This window comes from Agelaius tricolor, unplaced genomic scaffold, assembly GCF_023055355.1.
Source record: "Agelaius tricolor isolate 1412-34295 unplaced genomic scaffold, bAgeTri1.0.p SCAF_6, whole genome shotgun sequence".
Lineage (NCBI taxonomy): Eukaryota > Metazoa > Chordata > Aves > Passeriformes > Icteridae > Agelaius > Agelaius tricolor.
Window position 1 is genome coordinate 6,406,484 of NW_027269266.1, and position 16,343 is coordinate 6,422,826.

The 16,343-nt window shown below is 37.1% G+C and overlaps 1 protein-coding gene across 5 annotated transcripts in view; it reads right to left on the minus strand.

The window, feature by feature from the left end:
• The window catches only part of LMBR1 (limb development membrane protein 1), a 68,565-nt gene that overhangs the window by 8,254 nt on the left and 43,968 nt on the right, over positions 1–16,343 (minus strand). For all 5 annotated transcript variants that reach the window (XM_071428590.1, XM_071428591.1, XM_071428592.1 and 2 more), the window contains 9 exons: positions 15,260–15,324; positions 13,997–14,069; positions 8,462–8,542; positions 7,570–7,646; positions 7,259–7,336; positions 6,704–6,777; positions 6,384–6,474; positions 4,872–4,938; positions 545–706 (listed from right to left, as the gene is read on the minus strand). In XM_071428590.1, the coding sequence (XP_071284691.1) occupies positions 545–706; positions 4,872–4,938; positions 6,384–6,474; positions 6,704–6,777; positions 7,259–7,336; positions 7,570–7,646; positions 8,462–8,542; positions 13,997–14,069; positions 15,260–15,324 (768 nt within the window). The remainder of the gene's footprint in view (positions 1–544; positions 707–4,871; positions 4,939–6,383; positions 6,475–6,703; positions 6,778–7,258; positions 7,337–7,569; positions 7,647–8,461; positions 8,543–13,996; positions 14,070–15,259; positions 15,325–16,343) is intronic.

Here is a 16,343-nt window from a genome sequence, read left to right on the forward strand (position 1 = left end):
AATGTGTTTCAATCCTTTCATCTATGGTCAACAAATATCAATGCAAAACTTGATCAAATTTTTGATTATATCAGGTACAGGTTTTACTCAGCCAGTTACCAAGGTTCTGTACATTGTGTACAATGATTTTCTGAATAGATGTTCAAAAAAGAGCATGACAATAAAGTTGAGATCTCTGCTAACTATTTTTAGGGAACTAATAAGTTGCTTTAGTCAAAAAAGAAAGGCAACCCATACACAAGCTGAAGTTTTAATGTGGAATAATTGCTCATAGCAATGAGAATGCTTCTGTGCTCTCCCAAGACTGAAAATCCAGCTGGAGACCAATCAGTACCACAGGCGTATCATTGAAATCAACACTGTACCTTAGCTCTGGACTCTTCAAAAAACAACACATTATTCATCCTCACACTTTAACTTAAGAGAAATTTCCAGAAAAAAGTATTCTGTGACCTGTGACAGAACTTTACCAGTAGCACATCATGGTGTCAGTGGTGGAGAAGGGATGGTGAAGCACAGAGTGAATTTTCAGGGCCGTGCTTACCTAATGCCTTCAGGAGCTCTTCTCGCACAGCAGACGTGAACTTTCTGACCAGACACAACGTTGTCATGATAGCAAAGAGCAAGTTGTATGATAACACAATGTAGAAGTTCCCTAGCCAGTTGAACCTTCCAAAGTCTCCAAGGAGATCAAATCTGGTGATTCCTGTTAAATTGCATACAAGATTTAGATCAAAATAATCATAACATTTTTTTAGGAAACACAAAAATTTCCTTCTATTATATTTACACTTGGATGCAAAATTCTTATAGATAGCACACCAGAAGACACATGGTTAAACACACAAGACAATGCTTGTTGGTCACTATAAAACTGTAAGACACCTTTATCAAAATGTTTTTTTAAACTTCATATTAAAATGCTTGAATAATGGGATTTGAAATGAATTGTCCATTCTAGGTAAGAACTCTTTTTATGATATTAGTAGATGTAATTAGGAAAAAAATCAGCTTTAGTATGAAAACTGCTTGAAACCTCAGTTTTGAGAAATCCTTAATGATTCCAGAAAAGACTGAAATGCACCTTGAGCTTTTTTTAAAAAAAATACAGGTAGCAAACAGCCTTTCTATGAGAGCCACAACATCTTATGGTAACCACTAAGCCCCTAAAGTGTTCTTCCAGAGCACTGCTTTTGAAAGCAAAGTTTAAAGACATCTTTCCAACTGCAGTTTTTCTCCTGGATCCACCCCACTACAGCCATGGAGCATTTGCACAGAAGGAAAAGAGGCTGAAAGATGGTGCTGATAGGTCTCCTCCAACCCTGACACTTGGGCTTTGTGCTGATCAAAGGCCTGTCAATCACTAATTAAATGAACAACATTTTTCTGAAACATGGAAACATCTACAAGGTGTAGGGCCCATGGCAGAAGAGGAAGCAGCACAGGCTGTTCCTTTGTCAGGTGCCATGGAATACTGCACTGAACACAGAGCAGAACACTGAGATGACAGCCACATGATCACTGTCTAGGATCCAAAAGCTGCTGTATTCCCAAAAAGCTTTGGCACAGATGATGTCAGAGGGAAGTGTGCCCTCACAACAGTGCAAAAGCAGGAAGCTGACCCTGTCCCAGAAGTAAAATGGCAGCAGCAAATGAAGCAATCACAAAGTAGCCTTGGCTCTGAAACTCCTGAAAGCTCCTGATTTTCTATCATCTTATTTTGAAAGTTTTTTGGGGCTTTTAAAAACTGACTTCAAAAGTGATAATAAATGAAGAGACAGAATTAAGGGTCAGCTGCACTTCTTCCAAGGGTAAACCTGACACTTAAAAATCTCACTGTATCTGCATACCCAAGACTTGCAAGCCAGTTATCACAATGTTAAAAGATATACACACTTCTTATACTCAGCACCTGTCATTTAAATTAAAACATGGAAATTGAATTTGGTACCAAATGAAAAAATACTGAAATGAAAAGGAGTTGTTTCAAATAATGAAACAAAACAATCACTGGTCAAAACAGCAGAAGAGGCAGGGAGATATACTAAAAAAGCACAGAAGGTCTTAGCACAGAAAGAAAACAACTGAATTAACTGGTAAAGAGATGAAGGACAATAAACACAAAGCTGCTTTCCTACTTGAAGGCAAACAGTGCCCTTAGCATTTCCAAAGCAGCAGTGTTTTAGCCAGATTGTGAAGCCACATGAAAATTAAGAAAGTCAGGTTTGAATGTACAGGCTCCCAAAACTTTAAAGGAAAAGGAACAAAACAGGCAGAGCACTGGAGTTTTCTGGAAAAGGAAAAATATTCCTTGAAACACATAGAGGTCCAGGAGCAGCGTTACCAGGACAAACAGAAATGAACCCTGACACTTCTGTTAGAGTAGGTGGGAAAATAATTGTCCATAAATTACATTCAATTACATTGAATTTCTTCTTACAAACAGAAAAAGTCACTGCTCATCAGAAAAGTGACACAGTAACAGTCTGTAAACTCATGGGAGAAAAAGGTTAAAAAGGTTTTGAGGTCTTTCTTAAAGAAGCAGTATCTACTCAGCCCACAGAGAAAAAAAACCCAAGACTTTTAATAACTCTTCAGTAATTGAACAAAAACTTGCATATCTAGTGGCACAAATATATACACACAAAAGCTGATGAAATTTTACCAAATAAACTATTAAACAAAAAAAAAAGGTAGGTTTTAGACAGCACACACAAATAAATTTAAAATCCCCATTTACTTGTAGATAATAGTCAAGTGTGGAATTCTAGGAAAACTTGCATATACTCGAAAGTTCAATTTTCTCTGGAAATCTTTGTTTTTTGTATTCTTGACTTTAAGTGCTTTATTCCTAATTTGTTTCTCTGTGACTAGCAATATGGTGTTGGCAGGAAACATTTCTGAAGGGCTACTAAAAGGCTGAAAAGTTCTGGGGAAATATGATTTAACTTATTTTCGTTTAAAACTTTCCTGGAGTTCTAGAAGAATGACAGGTTAGACATATCTACCACCTACATATCTAATTAGAATGCTATGAAACATGTAAGAAGAAACCATTTCCATTTTGAAAAGTTGAAAAAGGTCAGTGCATGTATTAGATAACTTTTGCTTTTTCACCTTTCCCATAAGGATAAAGTCTAGTCTTTTCTGTATAGCCTAGAATCTCGCTTTTTTAATAAAGTGAAAAGACTATGAATCTGCTTAACATATTTATTTCTTTTCATCTATTCAGTGCCACAGGGAGGTGGCATGTAGTGCAACACACATTGATATTTCTGCAAAAGCACCACATGACTCACTGTACTCTAATACACTCTATTAATCCTGTTTGGACAGCTGTGACTGTGCATTTGTTAGCTGTGTGTTAATTGTTCCATCTTTTTTCTTCTTTTATTTATCTCTATGGCAAACTATTCAGGAATTTCACTTGTTAGTCTGGTTTTTAAGTGAGTTTTACCATTAATCTGTTTCCTATGGGACAACAATGGACCCAGCATGTACACTTACTCCCACAGAATCTGGTTATTATCAGCTGGTAATCTCATGGATCATTAACAATTAATTTTATTTTCTTTTAAACAAGTCTTGAATGCAGTAACTTAGTGGGCACAAACTTATGTTACAATTCTATTCTAAAACTGATTTTTCTATGTAACATCAGGCTCCACATCCTAGAACCATCTCACTTCTTAGACCTTTATTATACTGGTTATATTTTAAAACTGCACTGCTTTAAGTACTTGAATTACCCTTTTGCATTTTTGTGGAGTTTTACTATAGATTTTTTCAAGTTCTAGAATGCTTATTTTAAGATTCAATTCTCCAAAATGCACTGCAGAAGGTTTTTCATTTGCTATAAAAATGATCTATAATTTATTAAAATGTCCCCTCTGTAGAAACACATAGCATGAGAATATCCAGTATAATACTGGAAAACCATGAACTACTCTTGATTCAAGAGTATGAAAGGAAGAGCAGCTAGAGAACTACTGAGCACACACTGCTGGTCTGTGGGCCTGAGCTCAAACTTCTAAGCTTGTACTTAAGACTTGTACAGCCTGAGGTGAAGATTTTTGTTTTGTTCTATTTAATGTTCCCAATGAAATTCACATTAGTTACAAGGATTCTGCACTACTTAAAAACGTGTAATAGCCCTGCAATTTAGCTTCAAGAATTCAAGCTGAAGATTACCTAATTAAAGTGAAGATACAACACATTTTTCTAACTGGTTAAAACAGATTGACTACTTCAAATGCTACTCCCAATCCTTAGCACTAAAATCAGGAGTTCTTCGATTCTGCTATGGAAGACTCCAAATTGTTAAATTTGAAAAATTAAGTTAACAAAAAATACAAGCATGTTATTGTAGGGAAAATAAAAGTAGCCTGGTATCACTGCTGATTAAAAAAATAAATGAAGAGTCATTAACTCTTCATTAAAAGTCATTTGCACTCAGTGTTACCTCAAATTTCAGACACCAAATCCCAAATGTAATTCTTGACAGGAACTAAGCCCTAATTTCAAAGTGAACGTGAAACTATTTCAGACTGCTCTGGACAATCAGTTTTCCTATCTTTTCATCTCACAATCTCCTGTTTTAAGAAGTTTCAAATCTGACCTTTTTAAAATAATATATTCTCTAAAAAATGCTTAGCATCTTTTTCTTTTTAGAAAGTATGTTCTGCAGTTCATGTACAAAGATGTATGTTCAACAGTTCATGTAGAAATGAAGGCCAAAGATACATGATCTTTCATCTGAAAGTGATGGCAAGTTACATAGTATGGAAAATACAGCTACAGGCTCTTCTTTTTTCTTGTATTTTTTTTCAATTAAACATCCTTTATTATGATGTTACTTCCATTTCACTTACCCAGTGTCCTTGACATCACTGGCAAAGCAGAGCTCAGCACCAAGATTGAGACACAGTTTCCAATTATCTGTTTGAAAGTGACAAACAGCATTTAAATGATAAATGAGATTGCTGAAGGGAACACAAAGAAAAACAGCAGTCAAGATGAAAAAGAATAATTCTTAAAAAGCACATTCTTCAAACTGAACCTAAAGCAATTTACTGTAATATATTGTTAGTCTTGCTGACTTCTGTCACTCCTCTCCACATGGTGTTACACAAGACAAAGATGATCCAAGAAAAAAAATCAAATATGTATTCATGTGCTTTTAATCAAAGTGTTATGTATGCTCAGATCCAAAATTATTCAAAACAACCATGTTGCAAAGCATCAACTGTTTACTTACTTCCTGTGAATGTTTTATAAAAGAACAATTCCATGGGCTTAGAATGGATGACTGATACATCAGCTTAAGCCTTGGATGTAACTGCTTGCAGGATTAGCACTATTTAAAAAATTACAACAAAGAGCTTCCTTTCAATTCAATGCCTGTTGTCTACTTTAAATAATACCAAAAAAAAATCACAGCTGTTAGATTTCTTTTTGTTCTTGTAAAGCCTTTAAAAAGAGTAATTGAAACTTTCTTTCAGAAAGGATCATTTTCTTCAGGTCTAGTTCTATCAGAAGCCAAAAGGAAAAAAAAAGTAAACTTGAAAGTAGGTAGACATTTGTACATTTACTATTTATTTCCACACTATTCCTGGTGTACTGTAAACAATCAATAGGAAATATTAAGAACATTCCAACTCTCTACTACTTATTTCTCTAATCATTCTGTGTGTATACCCACTTTCTCACTTCCAACAATTTGTAGTAAAAGTATCTTAATCCATTACTTAAATAAAAAAACAATGAAACATATTGAAAAAATAATTAAATTCAACATCTGTTCCTTGGTTACTGATCAATTCCCCGTGTCAGCTGGGGGAATATTTTGCCAAAAACCTAGGCATGTTCCTCCCAATTAGGTAACAGCACTGGTTATGCTAAAGCCAGTGCTAAATTGTAGAAAGTCAAATTAGCTTCAGATTGCAAAATGTTGCTGAATAGCTGTCCTCAGTCTTACTTTCATTATTCAAATTTGAATTACTTTGTCTGTATTACTTCTAGCAACCACGTTGTTCAGATCTCAAACAAGCTCCCTGAAGTACAGTTAACACAATCAAAGTTACTCATTAGCAATAAGTTCCCTTTGAAGGAAGTTCTTTCACTTGCTTTTCTATAGCCAGTTAACAAGCTCTGCCATTCCTGGCTTTTTACAAGTCAATGGATGCCATCCAAACTAAACAGAGCACATCCTTTTTCCCACTCATTCAGCATTTTGACAATCTTCCAGTTTGTGTTTACGCAGCTTACAAACAAATACTGATCACTGCAAATGAGCCATTCAGGACAATTACTAAGAGAGTCAGTTTGTCTTGGGTGGCAAGAAAGACAGGAGGGGGCCATGCCCATCCCAGATTGTACCTCACCTTTGTCATAGTTGTGTCATCCTTCCTGGGAGTAAAATTCTCAAAAAAACGAAGACTGTAGAAGCCGACGACAGAAGATACCATAAGATAGCTGTGAGAATCAAGGAAAAAAGGAACCTCCAAGGAATGCAAGTTTCACTCAAGTTCTCAGCAGTCTCCTAAAAGTCTTAAGAACTAAAGAAAAAAGAAACAAAAACAAGTGTTTGAGAAGGACTGACCTACCTTTCTTCCTTCCAGGCTAGTGTCTTAGTGTATTATCAGTGTCCCAGAAAACTAGACAGAATACTTGTTAACAGACAGAATTCTTTCAGAAAGGATACAAAATCAAAATGATTTCAAGTGCTGCTCCCACAAAGCCAAAGGTGGATAAGGAGGCATTTCCTATTCCAGGTCCCTACAAGGAAGAAGATACTTTGCATAATTAAGTAAGATACATGCAACAGTTCATAAAGTTAACTTCTACCAAGAACACAACATGTAACATCTTATATGCAATACAGCCTTTTCTCAATTCAGTGTTTCAGTGGGGTTCTGATGTCCCACTCTCCAAGTGCCCCCACCTCATGCAATGGCACCAGCAGCTTTCAAACTGCAGTGAAATGTATTGCAAAGACAGAACTGCAAACTCCAGATTACTGATCTGCTGTAGTGCATCACTGTATCTACATGAAGCTTCTGCACTATTTTAGTAAGAACTCACTGCAACATGACATGTAATAAATGTTTGTGTGGGCACAGGAATGAAACCTAGAAACAAAGTCAAGGTCAAGACTCATTCGTTTCCATGTTATTAAAGCAAAGCTCTCACTTGCACTTCTGCAAGGCCTCCAAAGCTTTATTAAAATTATAGAAATTGTAAGAGAAGATTACTTTACCCCTGATCCCTTTGGCATTGCAGTCTCATCAACCAACAGGTAAAGAATGTTGAGAGCGACTAAAAGAACTGAAAAGGACTATAAAAAAGAGGAAACACTCTTGTTATTGAAAAGTATTCCACATTTTTAAAGTCTTCACATTTATCCTCACTAGACTCCATAATGTCAAGTTTTTGTTAAATGGTCAAGAAAAGAGTATCAAGATGGTTGCTTAAACAATCTTCACTCAAAAAATTTTAAACTATTCCCTCAAATAACCAAAGAACTCTTTATACTTTTTGCTGGGAAAAAAAATAAAAGAAAATTCTTACTGTCTCAGTCAGGAGCAATATCATGACAGCTGGATAAACTAAATTCCTTTCCCAAGCAGAAGCTTTTTTCCTCCGTTCTGTTCAGAAGTGAAAAAACATAAGCTTAATACCATAGATCACTTTAGAATAAAACAAGTAAGAATCATTCAGCTACCCATAAGCTGACTTACATTAATGTAAGTAACAACAGTATCCTGATCTGGAACAAACATCAACCAGTTCATAAGAACATCCACCCTGTACAGCTCCACAAAGCAATGGCACAAATATGAAACCTCTCTAGAGAAAGGCTGGGGAGACAGAGACAAGCAGATTTTTCCAAGAGGCATGTTTCCCCTTAACCTTTTTGTTCCCCTAGCACACAGCAGTTCCACAAAGTTTAAAATCTGCTGAATTTACAAATACACTGTTTACATGTACATTTTAGCATGACCTAAAGGGACAGAACAGAATTTTAGATATTTAAATAGTATTTTCCTCTTGTAAGGCAGGAAAGACAGAACTAACTTCAGTGGACATCATTAGCATGTGCAAGAAAAGAAAAGAAAACACTGTTTGAATATTACAGAAATAATTCAAACAGAAAAAGGAAAGTAATGTCATTGATTAGCCCAAATACTCATAAGCATATTATACATGAAAAGCTCCATGCAAAGAAGTGTTACAATTTCTCTAAAGTAACGTTAAAGGTAAGATCCAAATCAGACTCCTTACTTTTTTTTTTTTTTTTTGTCGGAGGGGTGCAATGATTTCATTTGCAAATTATTTGCAAATGCACAAATTTATTTAAGGACAAACTGGAATCAATCAAGCAACTGCTCCAAACTAAACACAGCACCTCAAGGTCATTTAGTAAACTATAATCTACATGAAACTTTAGAAAGTTCATTACCAAGATTTGTTTTCTTGCTTCTCACTTTTTCAAGCTCACGTTCCAGCTCTACCGTCTGGTATTCCACTGTGGAAGATACACCTTTTAAAACAAAAGACATGATTTTCTTTTGGATGCAACTGCAAGGCACACAGTGACAATTTGGATTCAGGAAGCATCACATTAAGCACTTGTGACTTTAAACTGCAGATGTTTCTTTGAGACTCTTCAAATACTTCTCAAAAACAGCAGAGTCTACCCAGAAGATTTCAGCACAGAGGTTTCAGCATCATCTCCTGTGATCCCAGCCTGTTTGCTGATGCTGAACTTTCACACAAGTCCAATAACCAGCCATAGTGTGACAGACAGGATGTCTCAAATGCCTCATTCTTAAATCCCTATATGATTCTGGTATGAAGATTAAAAGAATCCCCAGATGCCCTTCAGGACCATTATAATTTAGCAAAAGTGGACCTTTGCCTTTAAGGCGGCCAGCGCTCCAGATTCAGCTTCTGCCCCTCCCTCCCTCCCCTCAGTAGGCTCCACACTCCTCAGTAAGTTTCCACACTGCTAACACCTGCTTGCTGATGAATCTTCTGCTCATACCAGCTTGCCTGCTCTGTCCCTCCATGCTTTCCAGCTCACAACATACATGTGTCACTGTTGTGCAACTCCTCATACTTTCTCCTGTACATCAGCTTAGCCCTGACAGCCATAATATTAATCCCTTTCCTCCTACTAATTTTCTGCCTAAAAGTTGCCCATCAACTTTTCTTCCTATCCTTATGCAGCCTTGGGGAAACCCAGCCCATTTTCTCTTTCCATCCTTTTTCTCTTCAATCTTCCATTCTCTTCCAACAACTCCTCTTTTCCAGTGCAAGCTCAATGGGGTTTTCCTCCTTGATGCCAGTTCCTCTACAAACCCTGCACAGTGTTCAAGCACTGACACAGCTCTGCAATGCTGACTAGAGATCTGCTGTTTCAGTTCCCATGCCATTATTTCTGCTTTAGCTTTCACTCTCTGCAATCACAACCTGGAAATATTCTGCCTGGGATAAGTTAGAAACACTCTCCACTCACCTTTGTTCAGAAGGTGAACAAAGGGATGAAAGTGGGGCAATCTCACTTGAAAATAAGTTAAGGGCTCATACTTTCCCTGTCTATTCCAGGCCAATTTCACTCTGCAATAACACACCATGGCAGTGACAGTTCAAGGTCTTAAACCCAAAATCCTCTCTGCTGTTGTTTTGCTGATTTACATTCACACCCTTCACCTGCTGGCCATTCCCTACCCTCAGCCCCACCTCTGGCCATGGGCTAACCTGCAAGAGCACCATGCTCCATGGACTTTTTTTAAACAGTGTGTAATAAATTTATATGAGATTAATATTCTTATCCAGGCTTTTATCTGATATCTTGATCACTTGCCTACAAAATCTAAACAGCACTCAGGCTGCTGGCACAGCAACACTACTTTGTAGTCCAGTCTCATTATTTCCTTATTTTCTGTTGTCTCCCCATCCATCCAGCAACCTCAATACAAGAAAAAAAGTGACTCTTCTTATTGCAGGCTATGAAATACTTATTTGTTCAATGCAGTCAAATCACCAATCAAACATCCAACTGTTTAAAATTTTAAATGTTTAACTGAATTAACTGAATGTTTCTTTCAGACACATTTTTGCATATAACAAGTAACTCCTGTGCTTTCTCTAAACATTTATCTTGAATATCAGTGAAATAATGAGTATGGGATAATATTTACAGGGCTTCATATATACGAATATCTCTAATCTCAGGACTATTCAGTAAGACCTACAGACTCTGTTCCATTACAACATCTTATCAGTTGAAGTGCCTAAAATACAAATGTCAGTTCCACTTCTCAGTGTTTTTTAAAAAATTAATCATAAAACACAGGTTTTCAGAAAAAGTCTTTAAAAAACCCAAGCTAATTATCACTATAAAAATAAGCTTTTGTGATGATGCATTCCCCCCCAAAAAAGTCTAAAACATCTGTTTTATGGAATGACTAATTACCATTAGGTGGGAAAAAGAATAGTAATAGAGCTCAGTGGGAAAAGAACTTTCATGGAAGCGGCTGGACAAGAAGGAAAACTCAAGTCAGCATCCAATGTTTTCTTCTTTTCTGTAACTGATTTAGGAGTCTCTGAGAAAAAGCTCAGTTCAATATATATCTATGTTTTTTTCTCCCCTCAACATAAAAATCCAGAGTTCAAAACACTGATTTCATGGGAGTCCATCCAATAAATCAGCATCATCACAGAAGGTCCCTAAGACACAGGTCAGTAGAAAGTCTGAATCATATCTAAGTGCTGTTGTAGTTCCTCCTTAAAAAACAGTTGCAAACAACAGGTTGCTATACAAAAGGATATTTTATGAGAGAGGCAAGGTTTCAGATCAGTCAAAAGAGTATTTGGAAAGGATGCAGCTAAATTCTTAAAAGCTCTCTAACATTAGCTTTATTTCAAACACGCACAAAGTTCAATGTCAGCGCTGTCTAGCCAATAAATCAAATTGGTAGACGAGACTTGTTTGGACTAGCAATGAAAAGTTAGAAGGGATTCTCCAAGAAAGCCACAAAGCAGCTCATTTAAGGTCAATTTAACGGTATTATTCTGTTTTTCTTCCAGCCCCGACATAAGATTTCAGTACCTCAAAGGAAATTGTAAGAGTATCTATTTGCATTCCCCCAAGGTGATTGGCAGTTCACCACCAATTAGTTCAAAATTACACTGTTACTAGTGTGCAATAAAAACAACACCTTTCATCTTTCTTACATAGGTAAGGATACCTTCAGAGCCAATAACTTTGATCAAGTAAGTATTTTTGATCCTACCCCACCCGTCTCTTTGGATTCAGGAAAACTAATAGCTGAAGGCAACTTTTTTCTTTTAATATAAAAAAGTCCCAGCTTTATTTTTCAACTGTAGGAGTGATGTGGGTACTGAAATATAATACACTGGAAACAAACATTTTCCCAAAGCCCAGTATCTCTTCAATAGATAAAAATACTAGGGTAGATAACACAATCAAACTTTCCCCTCCCTCCTCCTCTGATTTTCAGTTAGACACTGCAGACACCTGAGGAGGAAGAAAATTAGTTCCCACAAAGAAGATCTACAGTTTCACAGATAGATTTATTTTCAAATATGAAAAGCTTTACAATCATCAAGTATCACTTAAGCCTCTGCTCTAGTCCTCTTCATTTTAATCAAAATTCAACTCTTTAGTTATACATATAAATAAAGTATTTAATTTCAGAGCACTTTACTGGAAACCTGCCCAGCAAGGTTACTTAAGCACCATGGATTCCACCACCAACATGGTGGAAGAGTTGCAACAGCCATGGCAGAGGAAGTGTGTAGCTGAATATATCCACTGTGATACAGCAACAATGACAATCTATGTGCTAAAACACAGATTATGGCCTCTAACATCACAGACACCTTTTACTGATGTAATTAGCACCACTCCCACTCCTGCACACTTTCTAAAATGCAATAAACATGGTAAACATGACCTTTCATAGTTCTGGCAATAATGATGTCAATGCTTCTGGCATAATTTGTATGTATTAGAAAGACTTCTGGAAGAGAAGATGAAGGTTTCCCTGCTCACCATAATGAGAACTGTGCTTAAATTTGCTAAAGTAACTAGTACAAAAATCCTGCAAAGTATCTTCCTGCACATATAACATCTTGTCCCACCTACATGCTATATTCAAGTTTAAATTTTCATTTACTTTTCATCTTAAATCCATTAATTTTCTCTGTACACCAACCTAGGGATTTTCAAGCATTCCTTTTGGGGGTGTCCATGCCATTCCTTCAGCACTGGAAACAGAGGGGATCCAGATCCTCTCCTGTCTCATTTAAGCCCCATGTCTTTCAGTGTTCAAGAGCAGGCTGGTGAGTGCTCCATGGAATATGGGTGGGCTGCAGTTCCACTTCTCACTGAATACCAAGGCATGTGCTGAAAGCAAATCCAGTCTCTTGGCACACATCCTAAATCCATACCCAGCTAGTAGGCACCTACAAACAGCCTAGGTCCACTCCACAAGTCATATCAATCTGCAATATAAGCAACTCTTGAGAGACTTCTGCAAGAAAAAGAGCAGCCAAGCATCACCTAAATAATCCCATTCCCCATCTGAACACTACTTCCAATAGATTCCTGAATAACTACTGGGTCATTGCTCTGTGTTGTACACAAGTAGAATCACCATGACAACATAAAATATTCAGTAACAAATATTTTACAGTTCCCAGCTAACATCAAACACACAGAATGATTATCATCACCCATCACAGCTTCAAAGACACTCACTGCCTGCACCTTCTTGTGTGCCTGTGTGTAAATGCACACATAGTGTGTCACTATAAACACCTGAAAAGGTGAATGTAACTTTTAAACTGAAGTTATGGCTGATTTCAGCACAAAAGTCGCTACTCCTCCACAAATTTTAAGCCCTGGAATAAAGATGACCACCATGATCTTCCATGTACTTCCCCTGACCAAGCAACTTTGGAAGGAGACTTAATGAGACCTCAGAGCAGGAAAGCTTAAGATATATGACAGAAGACTGAAAAGCAGGAGAGAAAAAACAGGAAATTTTAAAAATTAAGGCTAAAATAAGTCATCATGACACATACATTGTTGTGCTGTCTTACATGAAAATTCCTTGGTTCTCCAAACTGCAGTAACTGCATAAATTATGGATGGATGGCTTATCCATGCAGTTAAAAGCAAGTCAGAATATTTGTACAACATGATTTCCAGGTACATAGAACCAATAAATTTTCCATAAGTGGTGCCTGCCTGTTGCAACACTCCTTTCCATTCTAAGTCAAAACTTCATACTTTACTTCATGTTTTTAAACAATCCATAACAAAAACGCCTTATTAAGAAATGCAAAATTTTAAGACTAAATACAGTAAGTCTAAAATCATTCTTGTAATTATTAATTTTCATTACTTATTAATAGAATATTTTTATTTATTGAATTCACCAAATAACTCCTAGAATATAATGGCGTGCTCTGATTTTTAATGGATTTTACCTAAGATTTTAAATAACAATCAACCAAAACACAAAAAATCCTCCAAATTAAAAACAAAAACTCATATTGCAGGAAGTCAAGCCTCTTGCTAAGCTTGCTAGCAATCAACTTGTAAGTTCATTGTCCTTCAAACAAGGCTGAAATAGACTCATTTTCCAATCCAAGCTATTTTGCACTAAGGGTGGTGGGTCTGGACAACAACTCAGTTGCTCTCTCAGGCTCAGAGCAATTCCCACATTAGAGAGCTGATGAACAATTCAAAAACAAAACCAAAGCAAACCACACATACACAAGAACCAATCTTGGAAAACCTGGTGAGGAAATGTACCCCTGTAACACTTGTAACAGGCTAAGATGTTGAAATTTTCTGTTTTGACAGAGGAGGCTGATCAACAGCGAGATTCCTGACCAGAACCACTCTACTCTAAACACTGTATCTGAAGCAGTGCCATTACAGGTATAGCATACATACCATTAAGCTTCCTCTGAATTGCTTCTTCCTCTAAAGTGATGATATACATCTGCTCATCTAGGTCTTCCAGGATCTGTATTTGCAAACAGAAACATGAACTGAGTATCAGAGGCACTTGTTTTCCTGACTGCATTCACATAATCAGATTCACTTTGCTCCTGTAACCTGTACTTCAAATATACAGTCTACAACTTTACAATAGTGACACAAATAAGAACTTCACAGAATATTATTCCATTCTGTTACACAATTGTATCTTTACTGTAAGCAAAGTTAAAGTTTTGATTTTGAGTTAAGGCTTTTATGTTCAGTTTCAATCTAAAGAGACAGAACAGTATGTCTGACTACATTCAAACCATATCAAACCACACCCAATTTAAACAAAAATAACTAAAGATTTTGAAAAATTGTACTAAAAAGCAGCTTTTCACATAAGCCAGTATTTCATGGAAATATAAATTGCTATTGGAAGCTAAAAACCAAATAAATGAAGTCAGTCTATCTCAGCTACCAGGTGCTTTGAGACTAAAGATAAAAATAGTAGGTATTTTCTTTGTATTTCCAGGGTTGAACCGACTAATGAAAAGGAAAACAAGATCCAAGTGCACCCAAATTTTTGTAACTACTAAGTAGGACATGTGACACTGAAGTCACTAAAGCACTTCTATGTGGTACAAACTTCTCCCTTCCCTCACAGCATTCAGACCATGAATCAAAGAGGATCTGTGTGTAACAAGCTCTTAAAGATGACAACTACCCACATTTCACACATCTCTGTGTACCCCAGGTACCCTTCTTGTTATCCAGACTTTGTGTTCTTTGCTACTGAACTCAGAATATGCCCACGCTTTTCAGGCACTGGTAAAACACAGCAGGAAACACTGGTAAATAAATAATATTACTAGCATCGACAGAAATTGAAAAATCAGAGAAAGTCTCTATTATTATAAGAAAAGCTTTGGGGAAAAAACAGGCTTTTGTGCTATATGAAAAATGTGAGATGAGTACATAAATAGTGGTTCTAGAAACTGATGAACTGAAGAGTTCTGTAGAAGTATTCTAGATGAAAGTACCAAAATACCATTCCACCTTCTCACAGGTAGCACAGGAGGGCAGACTTGGGGAGCACAGGAGGACAGACTTGGGGAGCACAGGAGGACAGACTTGGGGAGCACAGGAGGACAGACTTGACTTGGGGAGCACAGGAGGACAGACTTGACTTGGGGAGCACAGGAGGACAGACTTGACTTGGGGAGCACTTACCGTCGGCTTCACCAGCAACTGACCCATTACTGTAAACATCCTCGAGAGCCCCACTGGTGTGCACACTGCAAGGGAAGGAAGAGTATGCCAAACATCATTTGTAAGTCAAAGACCAGGTGTTTTTATTTGGATGCTAAGTGTGCTATTCCACATATCACCATTTTTTGGTTTAGAAAAGAACTGCAAGAGCTTAAAGCTCCAACATTGCACTTTCAAGCACATCGCATGCACATGAATTTTGATCTCTCCCCTCCAAGAGCTTAACTGTGACTTTTTGTCAACAAGGAACTCCATATAATTGGAGATCTTAAACTTGCTCAACTAATTAATTATTTATTCAAAGCATGTGGCACCAGAGGCTATGTCTTCACCAGTAAATTCAGCAGTGCCACAATGCATTCCTGGGCTTTAGACTGGATTGCCTACACCAGTGAGTTGCTAGAACTATTCCTGGCATGATTTGCCCTGGGCCAGTTAACACTTGCCCAAATGATTCTCAATGCTCATCTAGAGTTCAGGCAGCCCAGGAACCTTTTTCCTGAGCCAAAGCTGCACAGACATCTCCCAACTGCAATATCAGACATCTGCCAACTGCAATATCCTCAATGGAGTGACATTGGTTGGCCACAGCACTGGAGAACATCTCAGGCACATTTCATCTTTTAGCACAGGTGTAGCTGCAAGACCAAGAGAACCTGAAGATGCTTTGGTCTCCTGAAAGTTATCCCTCAACTTCCATTGAGAGTAGGCTCAGCTACCAGACTTTAGACTATTTTCTGTGAAATAACAACAGGCCCTTTCTGATCCTAGCCTGTGATGGTTTTCAGGAATGATGCATGTCTGCTTCTTGGGAGAAGGGCTTAATCATGATAATAAAAAATTATAACAGTTTAGGGAAAACTGCCTTCAAATACTGAAATACATCAGAGAGGAAAGAATTTATAACAATATGGATGAGCATGTACATACATCTATAGTTTCCATTATAATAAAACACTGTTGCCAAAAAAAGTAGACAAGATGTTATTGTGGGAATTGAATTTATTTTTATTAACTAGTGTTTCACCGTAGCTACTGTGTATTA